Raw genomic sequence first — 12,478 nt, 5'->3', positions numbered from 1 at the left:
AATTAATATGAGATCAGTTAAGTAGCAGCCACCTGCCTAGGGTTTTCTAATAAAAAATGTATTAAAAATAGCATTTTCCCTTTAATACTGAGCTGCTGTATGTTTTTATTTGGCCAGTTTGTCACATTCCATTATTTAAAGAAGCTCTTAGTCACTGCGTTCAATTAGTGAGATTCCTTCCGTTCTGTAATGAGGAAACAGTTATGTATAAATTGAATTAAACAACATTCTGAGTTGTGACTATCCCATCAGTATTCATTGAGACACAGGTAGGGGTTCCTATATGTGTACAAACATAGCTAGCTAATGACATGCACTTCTCCATGAACTGCAATGCACAGAATCTAGGCATTTGCAAAGAGGGATGCTGGGTGTTTCCTTACTGACACTGAGCAAAATTGATCTTTTTATGAGAATAAATTATTTCCAGAAATAAGTGGGCACCAGTTCTAGTATCCAGTCAACAGACTGAATATCTAATAACATGAATATCTGATTAATTGCTAAAATAAACCACTATTTTTATTGCCTTCAATAATGGTAATAGTCACAGGCCTGATTTTTTTTCAGAATTACATTAGGTTTCCAGTTCAATTCCTTGATATACAACTGGCAATGAAATGTTACCTTGCATTGCTAAAGGTGTTATATGACAGTCTGAGAGGTAATGAATAAAGGCCAGTCCTGTGTATCATGTCATAAGATGTCCATCAGGAATGAAGTGCAAAGTCCACATTGAAATGCATCTTACCTGGACAGAGTACTTTCTATGTGCTGTCTCTCCTCTGGGCTATATCCCACCCAGTCAGTCTGCACTTGAGTGTAGAACTCTTCTTTCAAGCTGTAGCTGCCATCTTTAGGATTTACCTGTCCCACCTAAAGTATGTAAAAAATACTAGCGTTACAACAGAAGGTGCAAAACAGCAGATGTCTGAGAACTGATAAAAATCAAAGCCGCATCCTACATTATTTGCTGTAGCAACCAACTGGTCACTCTCTATCTCATGGCAAACTAAAAGTAGCGAATGAGAACCTGTTGGCCATCTGGAGCTCAAGCTGAATTTACATGTTGGAGTTTCAGCCACATAGAATCAGTAGGGAGGAGGCACAGCTTGAGCCAGTTAATAGTTGGTTTAAAGGTTTATTTGCTTTTCCAGGCATTCCTGGCTACCCCACCTGAAAGTGAGTTACGGCAAGATTTGGAAGACATGTTTATTATGCTAGATATTTCTGGAACTAAAGCAATGGGAACTCACGTATTTTCATATATCTAAAATTCTGCTTTTAGTTGAATTGCAGATATAACCCTACTATATGACATGATCTCATTCATGTAGAAAAGGCACATAAACATAATCTGAACTGCCATAAATAAATATACCGTATATATATATATTTTTTTTATGTAGACATACCTGATTCGACAGATTGAAAGGAAACCATGCACTCTGATGAACCATTTCCCAACAATCCTTAGGCTCACAATGTAATACAGCCCCTCCCTCAGTTCTACCGTGAAGTGATGGATTCTGGGACTTAAAGTCATTCTACTTTTATTTTTGTAAGTAGTGTGTATGAACCTTTTTTTTTACATATGGCCAACTGAAGCAGCTCATGTTGGAAAGGGGGCTATATTTTCTATTTAAGGACCAAATATTATGACAAACCCAAAACAAACCTCAGCCATAGAGGGATTACATTAGCCATATGTATAAGCATGTAGGGGTCATAGTTGAAAGTGCAAATTCTAATGCAATCCACCATGCTATTTACCCACTGAGGTGTTTTTCCCCACAATTTCAGTGTAACTGCAGTTGGAGGAGTTGTCCTGACACAACTGCAGCTAATGCATCAAGACACAAAAACAATTGCGTGTGCAGCAGCTTGACAAGGTAGACTTGATTGTGCTATAGTGTTCATAGTTAGGATTGCGATATTTCCATTGCTTGCAACATAATGAATTATTCTTTAGGCACAAGTCTCCTGCACCTATTGATGACTGGAGTTACTACCAGTTTGTAGGTAGTGGCAGCATGCAATTTGGAACAGAAGGCAGGACAGATACACTTGAATCAGGCACAAATATAAGGAAGTGTAAAGAGCGTCTTTTAATATGTACAATCTCAATTTTTAAATTCCGATACCTGAGCTTGTGCACATAAACCCCTGTTTATGGGTATGGTATAGTGATGTGCAGGTTGGGTAAAACCCGACCCTAACCCTAACCCGCCCGACTTCCGGCTTCCATTTATAGAATCTTGCTGCCCGCCGATGACGTCACAAAAGGGGCGTGGTGATCAGGCGCGTGTCTATAAAAAAGGAAGCTGGCAGTTCAAAATGGGTGCAAGGTCGGCCCGAACCCGCCCGACCCACAGATAAACCCGCGGGTATCAGCCCAAGCCCGCACATCACTAGTATGGTACTGTCCTAAGATAAATGGCCTATAGTGGGTGAAAACTATGTGAAGGGCAAACTGTTGAACCCACTGGTCTGAACTTATCCAGGCCTAGGACTGGCTATTGTATCAAGTATGGTTGGTTAGGTGCAGCAGCTGTAGGTGAGCCTTAATTCTGCTAGAACTACATTTATCATTTTGGGGGAAAGTCCTGGCTCCCTCTTGTTTTCCATTTCTTGCAATTGCAGGCAAGCAGCTGGTCACAGTCCCCACATGAGTCACGCAAATCAAATACTTCAGGCAGAATTTGCGGATGTAACACTACAGCTATGCAATATAAAGCACCAGCATTATAATAAGCCCGAGCCCACCAACACAGACACTGTCAAATCCCTCCCTTCATCTACTCAAGGTAAAATTATGGTAAACATTATAAACCTTGAACACAGGAATAGAATGGACTTCTATTGAATGTGGATTTACAAACTGTAACATTCTCTAAACCTTTTAGCTTCTTAATTTCTGTATTTGATGAATGTTTATTCTATTATGAATAACACCTAGCCGGTAACTTTACAGTCTGTTCTCAAAGGCAGAGGCCAGTATCCTTGCAAAAGCTATGAGTGGTACATTATAACATTTGCACAGAAGTAATTGAATCTTGTACTAAAGTCTTAAAGGAACAGTTCATTGTACCAAAACTGGGTTGGTTGTAGAAAATGAAAAATATTTCTAATATAGTTAGATGTAAAAATGTAATGTTTATTTCTCAGTGTGCCTTAAAGGAGAAGGAAAGCTACGGAGGCATTTTATTGCCAATAGATAAGCTGCAATAGTGCAAGCTAGAATGCTATATTTATTCTGTAGAATGTTTTACCATACCTGAGTAAAAAGCTCTAGAAACTCTCTGTTTGTTTAGGATAGGAGCTGCAGTATTAACATGGTGTGACATCACTTCCTGCCTGAGTCTCTCCCTGCTCTTGGCTCAGATTACAGTAGAGAAGGGAGGAGGGGGGAAGAGGAGCAAACTGAGCATGCTCTTGTCCAGGGCAATGAGGTTTAAGGTGAAAACAGGAAGTCTGATACAGAAGCCCATGAGTACACAATAGAAGGAAAGAAATGTGGTGTTTCTTTTGACAGGGGACTCAGAGCAGCACTACTTTGAGGGTTTACTGGTATATTTAGGTGGACCTTTCTGATAAGGCTTACTTAGTTTTAACCTTTCCTTCTCCTTTAAGAGAGGAACCTTGGATTTATTTGTGATGAAGCCACTATATATATTCCAGTTAAGTGTGGTACTATATCACTTTTTATATATATATATATATATATATATATATATATATATATATATATATATATATATATATATACTTTTAATATTGAGCTTTGCTGCTGACATTTTAGTATAATAGTGCACAACTGAATAATATTCTCGTTTGTCTGTGTTTGTGAAATGCTGGGGAATATCATGTGAAAATGGGTACGTTAGCTTTGGATAAATCGTGCCAGAGGAGTCCACATCTAAGCTCAAGGCCAGTCAATCTATTTTTGAAGGCACAAATAGCAGCTGGCTCCCCTTGCAGCAGTTTTTTTCTAAACTGTGCAACATGAAACACTCAAAGTCCTTTTTGTCAGAACAATGTGTTATGGGTGTGCCTGGACTTTGGGATGTACACACTGGCACACTGGCAATACTTCTCAGCTTTCTACCTTGGAATTTTTTCCTATCAGTCGTCTGCACTTCTACAGTTTTTGTTATATTGTTATTTACATGTTATAATGGTGTTTAAGTTCAAGTGTGTCTGAGAGGCATGCGAGTTTTGTGTTAAGCATTTAATTGCCTATGATCGGTGGCATTATGTGGGGCTGTTAGATACACATACACACCAGATCCAGGGTAGCCAGAAGATCTTTCTGCTCCCTATGGTTTTCACCAGCTTTTTCTAGTCTCGGTATGATGTCTTGTTTCTTGTAAGGCTTCAGGGCTAGGAGGTGAACGACCCATTCTTGAAGGGGCCTATTCTCTACACCAACACGATTACATTTCTTTGCTGCTGGTGTTAAAAACACAGGTGGTCTCCGACTGCACTGTGATTCCTCCTTACTGCCTTCCATGTTCTTCTTAGCAGGGATCTTCACATATTTATCTGAAAAAACAGCATAAATGGTGTGGTCTCCTCTGCTAACAAAAATATATCTAAAATGAAAGAAGTATCCGTATAAGCTTACTTTATGTAAGTGTATGTAAATTATGCAAATGCAAAAAAAATTCCTTTGTAAATAAAAATTCCTACTTATTAAAATCTGAATTTACATACCATGATTTTAAGTTTTACCTCATTTTACACTGTTTTTGTGGCCCCACCAATATATAACATGTAGTTTTGTACTCTGCTTACAACCAGGCTGAATATAAAGTAATATTAAGTGATGCATTTAGGTGCACTCAAACCTGCGTCTCAAACGCGTATCAAAAGCATTAAAAAAAGCCTGTGAGTCCTAAACATAGGGAAATATGAGTAAAGGGTATGGGGGAAAACAGCTAAAGGGAAATAAAAGGAAGTATAACAATAGGGATAAAGAATGTGAAAATATAAAGGACAGAGAAACCTAAAGCAGAAGACAGAACTAAAGGTGGGAGCAAAAAGGAAATAACAAAAACACAAAAGGAAAATGTTATTAAAATACTTTGTTTACTTTATGGCTCCTGTCACTTCCAGATCTAATGCTGTCTTTATTTCCAGTGCAAATAACGGTTATTAATAAAAATGGATTATTAAATCCATACACCAAGATGATGTATCTGTTCCTCATCAGACTGTAAGGCCGGATTTGGCAAATATTTAAAATGGCCACATGTGTCCAGATCTGATGGGGAAGCTTGGCCAATTTTGTGTTAAGTCAAGGGACATGTTCCACAGACTATCCTACAGTCCTATGAGATGAGAGATGATCTGTCTAAACTCAGAATTTCATCTGCTAATACACTGTGCCAGAAGGTGTATCACTGGCAGGTGAGACAGTGCTGAAGCTTCTCTATACTTCCTCCAGTTTTGATTTTGTGGGCTGTTGGTCTGAACAACATTAACAATAGAATGCAGCCATCCATAAATTCAGTATTCAGTGCAGTTGGTCTGTGGGTTGTATATTGTAGAGCAGTGGTCCCCAACCAGTAGCTCGTGAGCAACATGTTGCTCTCCAACCCCTTGGATGTTGCTCCCAGTGACCTCAAAGAAGGTGCTTATTTTTGAATTCCAGGCTTGGAGGAAACTTTTGGTTGCATAAAAACTAGGTTCACTGCCATACAGAGTCTCAATGTTGGTTGACAATCCACATAGGGGCTACTAAATGGCCAATCACAGCCCTTATTTGGCACCCCAAGAACATTTTTCATGATAGTGTTGCTCCCCAACTCCTTTTACTTCTGAATGTTGCTCACGGGTTCAAAAGGTTGGGGATCCCTGTTGTAGAGGATAAGCCACTACACAGCCAACTTTAGAATTCAGCTCCACATGTTGAACTCCACTAGGAATTTTGGAGCTGAATCCTAAAGGTGCCACAGACTGGCTGACCCACAACAGCCCACAGGCTGAATGGACAGATTGTGTACAAATGGCTGCATATGTGAATCTAAAAGGACTGCATCTAGTCTATTGTACTCTGGAGACAACTGCATGCATATTATCAAAGCATATTTTCTTTAAAAAAAAGTTACAGCACTTGGCAGAGCTACAAATTAATGGGCCCCACGGCAAAATCTTTTCAGGGCCCCTAAACTCGAAACCTTGGAAAAGATGATCAGTTTACAGAGTATTTGCAGATCAGCCAGTGCATGTCACAGCCCAACCCAGGGCAATCTCTCTGTCATCCAACATTCACTTTTTCCTCTGCTTTCTTCACGGGCACTGTGCAAACTAGCAAAACCCGTTCTGGTTGTTCTCTTTCCCAACTGATACACAACAGACATGTTAACAATACCTATATTCTGCTTCAAAGTTCCAATTCCCTGGATGCTTGGATTATTTATTAATACTTGATCCATGAATGTCAAAAAGCTCTAATATTACTTTTTGCCCCTTTCTAAAAAAGGAGGTAGGTTTTACTAAACTCAACCACAATTATTTTAGGCTAAAAATAAAGTTTAATGGGGTTATGTGATAAAAGGCCCCAAGTTGACCCAAGAGCAGTAGCCCATAATTCTTTCAAAATATCCAGACATATTTTATTGAATGTGTTTGCCAGTGCGTAACTACCCTGGATTTGCAGGAGGGCCCAAGAGTATAGGGCATACCTCCCATTTCACTGCCAAATGCATCTGGGTAGGGGGAAATATGTAATTAATGAGCCATGTCATGGGTTTCCTTACTTTTGATTGGTCAGTTTTTGTCTTCCTGCAGCACCTGAAGTTATTGAAGTTATGATAATCCACCTTTTATTTTTTATTGTACTAATATCATCCCTGCCTACATTTAGAAGGTCAATCCTCTAGATCCCCCACTAGGATTATGAGCCATGCCTTGTTGGCTGAAGCTTTGGGTCAAAATGGAAGTCCAAATGTATTTATAATATCCCAGCAGCCATTAGGGGATAGGAAAGGGGGTGGCTGCTTAATAAGCAATATATGACATACAATGAGCTTGCTGATTTTCTTTGCTGCTTGTGTCAGACAACATGGCACACAGGAGTGGAGGCACATCATAGGTGTGCTATTCCTTTCCATGCCTCTTCCTTGATATTGAGCCCTGTACCTACAACTTATGGCAGGTAATAAGGTCTTCTTGATGGATAGTTACAAAAAATAACTATTTATTAAAAAATAACTAAAAAATAACTATTTATTAGTGCCAGACAAGCAAAATAGCGCCCATCAGCATGCAATATACTGTACTTATCTCTTGCACCTGGTGCTGGTGAAGGAGATATACAATATTTGGGATACAAGCAGTTAAATTTCAGTGTCCAGCACAATGGTCCTTGGTATACACCGAGACAATGACGTTGGTGCCTTGACTGCATTTTGATAACAGTAAAGGTGGGAGGAAGAAATGTGTCACTGAGCTGCCAATGTAACCCTCCTTGCTAGGAGACGGTTCTAGGAAATCTTTTATATTAGCAGCTATGCCTGTCTATATCCATGCCAGCCTGCAACTAATTTTTGATACCAAAAAATATGCAGCTTGAACTGCGATGTGTGACAGCAAATCCTTCAGAGAAGGTGAAGACTGCACTTGTACTGTCATCTCCTTAACACTATCACCATGTGGCTACGTGGCTTGCTAATATCTGAATCATCCGCTCAGAGGAAGGACAGAGACCCAGAGATTGAATTGTACAAAAACATACTATTATTACTAAATGCTGCATCTCTGAATACTACAGGGAAATGATACAGCACTTTTGCATCAGTGCTGTAATCCATTGCTGCTTATAAGCAATTTGTTTTCACTGGAATATTGCAAAATTCATGCAAATATTTATGTTTAACTGCACTTTATCTTTGCTTCTCCTTTAAGGATGTCTCTATATGGTCTTATGACCAATAACAAAGTTCAGGCAGACACACTAGTTATTCTGTTTCTTAAAGGAGATATCCACCCAATTTTATTTTTCATAAACATAACTGTTAGCAGCTTTCCAATATATATTCATTAAATATGCTGAATGCTTTTAAAGTTGTTCTAAAGTTGTAAATGTACACACTGTAAGGTTCTTTGCCTCCACTTAAAGTTGACCACAGTGTTTAAATGTGATAGGGACCGTAGATTGTAAAAGGCACTGGGCAGGGAGTGATGTGAATGAGCTACAATCTCTGTAAAGGGTTTTGTTATAATTTGGCACAACATAAATTACAATAATAATAAATTATAATTGCTACTGATTTCGCTTCTGTGTTGAAGAGAACTGACTTCAGGTACATTGTTCCAAGAATTAAAACCAGCAGTGGCACATACAAAATAAAGGTATACCAATTACTGCTTCAAGGGCAATTACATTTACAATTAACTGTAAAACCATTAAACATTTTAAACTATTTAGGAAAGTTGCTTAAAATGGCAGGTAGGACTCGGCGCCGCACGCATACTCAGAAATGCGGCGCGCCAGAGCGGGCCCTGGGGCAGTAGCCCCGGTGGGCCCCAAGCCCCCCAGTCCGACCCTGGATATACTGCAAATCTTTATGTTAAGGACATAGCTCTAATTCCCTTCATCCCTGCTCACCACCCTTCTGTTCCTGCTGTATGCAGAATAATGCTGTAAGAGTCCCTGACTTTTCAGCTTCCTAAAATTAATCAGGTCGCAAGGTCAATATGCAAAATTTGAAGTATACATATACTGAGATGTCTGATACAGGGTAAATGGGAATTTATGATCCCTGTGATCCTCTGTACACCATTTATAGGTACCTTTATTAACATACATGGTTATTAAATGTCAGGCAACTCCAAGCCCAATGTGCAGGAGTCTTGACTTGAGGAGAATCACTCTATAAACAATATATAGATTGGCTTTACTATAATGGAGCAACATCAGTTCCCAGGGCCCCAAGGCCCGCTGTCGTTTGTTGCCCCTATCCCCTCCCCTTTATTCGGAAAACTTTTACTCATTGAGACCAGAGCAATGGGGATTTGTGCAGGGCAAATTTTAAAAACTATTGTATCTCCTGATTATTCCCAGTGTTTCCGAACCAATGCGGGTGTGGTTGGGCAGAATGCAGCCCTAGGCCCTGGCCTTGGTGGGCTTTCCACAAAAAAAACATGAAAAGTCAGTAGAATTGTATATTTCAGTGAAGAGATTCTAACAGTATAACATGAACACATATATATTTAACACAGCTGGCATGAGGTCCTTGACTCAAAGAGCTCACAATCTTTTACCCAGATTTATTTATTATTTACAGTTCAGCTGCATTCTCTAATGCAGTGCTTCCCAAACTGTAAGGCTGGCTCCCCTAAGTAGACTTGGAATAAGCTTTGGGAAGGATGCCGATTTGCTCTCCTAGATACCCCTGCAAAGCCCCATGAGTAGAGTTTAGGGTTCCGATTTGCACTAAAACACATTTGCTATTCTTGGAACTGTGGCATAAAGGGGTGGTTCACCTTTAAAGTAAAGAAAACTATAGCCCCAGAACATTGTAAAAAGATATTGCATAAAACAGCTCAAATGTAAAAACCCTGCTTCATGTAAATAAACCATTTCATAATAATATACTTTTTTAGTAGTGCCATTGGGTAATCATAAATAGAAAATTGCCATTTTAAAAAATAAGGGCAGCCCACTGGGGTCCTAGGATTCACGGTGCACACAAACAAACTATACATGTTAGGTCACATGAGCCAGCTTCCACACTTCTTCCTGTTACAGCTAGGGGCAGATTTATCAAGGGTCGAAGTGAAATCGAGGGAATTTTCGAAGTTAAAAAAATATTAAGTAATAAAGTAAATAAAGTAGTTTTTGGATACTTCGACCATCGAATAGGCTACTACGACTTCGACGTTCGTTTCGAAGTAAAATCGTTCGACTACTCGATAATCGAAGTACTGTCTCTTTAAAAAAACTTCGACTTCAATACTTCGCCAACTCAAACCTGCCGAAGTGCTATGTTAGCCTATGGGGACCTTCCAGAGCTTATTTCGAAGTTTTTTGTATTCAAAGGAAAATCGTTCGAATCATATGATTCGAAGTTCAAGCATACAACCGTAATACGATCGTATGATGCAAAAAATCCTATGAATTCGACTTCGAATTTCTTAGTATTCAATTCGATGGTCAAATTCCAAAGTATTTTCCACTTTGAAATTCGACCCTTGATAAATCTGCCCCTTAAAGTTGAAGTATTTCTGGTCAGGTGATCTCTGAGGCAGCACACAGACCATCACAAAATGGTAGTTCAAGGCAAGAGATGTAAAAGGGCAAGATTTATTTAACTATATAGACCAGTTTGGTAAGATTCTTTTATATGCCACTCAATTTGACATAAACTGTTGCGCAAGTATTCATTTTGGGGGTATGGTTATCCTTTAAGTTAATTTTTAGTATGCTATAAAATGGCCCATTCTAAGCAACTTTTTAATTAGTCTTCGTTAATTTTTTTTTTTTAGTTTTTAAATTATTTGTCTTTTTCTCCTGACTCTTTTCAGCTTTCATATGGGGGTCAATGACCCCATCAAATAAAACAAATGCTAAGGTTACAAATGTATTGTTATTGCTACTTTTTATTACTTTCATTTTAGGCCCTCTCCTATTCATAATCTAGCTTTTTATTCAGAGCTGCTAAAGCTAAATAACTCAAAAAGTACAAATTCAAAGAAAACAACAATTGCAAATTGTCTTGAAATATTTCTCCCAACATCATACTGAAAGTTAGTGAAGTTAGTAAAGGTAAACAACCCCTTTAATAACTAAAACACCACTGAATCACTGAATCCTACCCAATGAATCATCTATGCTTACTTTGATGTGATGCTTCAAGCTTGATCTCAATAGCTGTCCTGCTGGAAGTTTCTTTCTCCACCTGAGACACACGGTCCCTAGTAAGTTGATAGGACTCATCTGTAGCACACACAGTGATCTTGTCTTGTATTCTGCCAATGCAGCTGAGTTGCTTCTCCCCTGACCTAGAGTCAAGAATACAGAGAAGTGATTTTTACAGTTGGGAGTCTGAGGACTTCAAAGAAGAAAAACACTTGCTCTTGCCTGGATATATTGTATAGTTAGAGGTGTTCTGCTTCCACCACACAGAGCTGTCTTTAGTGGGGGGTTCAAGAAGAGACACTTGCCCTAGATCATACATATACTGGGACCCCAAAGAGAAGCAGAGGTAGAGAAGAAAAACAAATAATGCACCACACCTTCATATATTGACTGCGAAAGCAGTTTGGCAAAGATTTATAACAGTGAGGTCAGCATGCATAATTAACTAAAATTCTACAGCACTCATTCCTGTGGATCCCTCAGCTGTCAGTGGGTGCAATTGTAATTCAGCAAGAATTGAAGGGCCATTGGTTGGACAGTTTTGGGCATAAATACAACTCCCACAATAAGTGTTTGCCTTAAGCTGGCCATAGATGTTGAGATTTTTTAAAGATTAGATCCTGATTGTGAGACCACGATCTTCTCAGAACGATTGTACGATCGTACGAATTGACCATCAACTAAAAAGACCAATTTGCCAGGAAAACAAAGGGGAGCTGCCTGCTTGGCCCTGCAAACATAGATAGATTGCACTGGGGCCGACAAAGATTTTTTGACCTGGCCGATCAATTTCCTGATAGATGTCGGCGGAAAAATCGTAAGATGTACGATCGTTCGAATCCCACTAACCGCACGATAATTTCGAAGGATTGGTCGAGCTTCCCTAAAATTGGTCGTTCGGCAAGAAGAATCGTCGCGTCTATGGGGAGCTTTAGTTGTCACCAGCCGTAAGATGCCTTGATACTGTGCACCAGAACGCTATGGTCTGAAATTCTTCATTTGATTTATATCCAAGCTCACAGAGAGAATGCAACGCTCCTGCTTATTAAAGTAATGACTCACTAGTCTCTAGTCAATCTGTCACTGACGCTATTCAGTTTTGTCCAAATCTACACCAAGGAAACTGTTCTAAAAGGGGAAAACATCTCCCAGCAATTTAGTAGAGACTTTATAATGCAGAGACTTTATAATGCCTTTCCCAGAACTACCTAATTTTATGGCAACAAAACTCCAATAATGTGTTTTTGTGAACCTGTAACATACCAAGCTTCATTAATAATGCAGTGTAAAGTGCCTTCACCAGAATGTCAGCATAATAGTGTGCATAGTGTAGAATATGCATTGTAACTTGTGGATGATTTACAAGTGCATATTTACAATAGGGTCAAATTGTGTGCAACCTACAGCAACAGTTTTTCTAATGACTGTGCAAATACACTGAATGCCAAACTTTGGCTTTGACCTTTTCCATCAGGATTTGTCCAATTTCAAGTGACTGGTTAAAAACGTTGCAAATTACATTGTTGATGCGCATTGGCAGTACTTAGCATTCTGCAAAATAGAATGCAGGTATAAAATCTGTTATAAGGAAACCAGTTATCCAGAAAGCTC

At 39.1% G+C, this 12,478-nt stretch overlaps 1 protein-coding gene across 1 annotated transcript in view; it reads right to left on the bottom strand.

Moving 5' to 3' along the window:
• The window catches only part of ell3.S (elongation factor RNA polymerase II-like 3 S homeolog), a 54,333-nt gene that overhangs the window by 14,930 nt on the left and 26,925 nt on the right, over positions 1 to 12,478 (bottom strand). Inside the window, exons 4-6 of the mRNA XM_018255355.2 lie at positions 10,847 to 11,010; positions 4,286 to 4,545; positions 752 to 876 (exon numbers count right to left, since the gene is read on the bottom strand). Of these exons, the coding sequence (XP_018110844.1) occupies positions 752 to 876; positions 4,286 to 4,545; positions 10,847 to 11,010 (549 nt within the window). The remainder of the gene's footprint in view (positions 1 to 751; positions 877 to 4,285; positions 4,546 to 10,846; positions 11,011 to 12,478) is intronic.

This window comes from Xenopus laevis, chromosome 3S (genome assembly GCF_017654675.1).
Source record: "Xenopus laevis strain J_2021 chromosome 3S, Xenopus_laevis_v10.1, whole genome shotgun sequence".
Classification (NCBI taxonomy): domain Eukaryota; kingdom Metazoa; phylum Chordata; class Amphibia; order Anura; family Pipidae; genus Xenopus; species Xenopus laevis.
The sequence above is the reverse complement of the archived record's forward strand: the minus strand, read 5'-3'. Positions and strand labels throughout refer to the sequence as shown.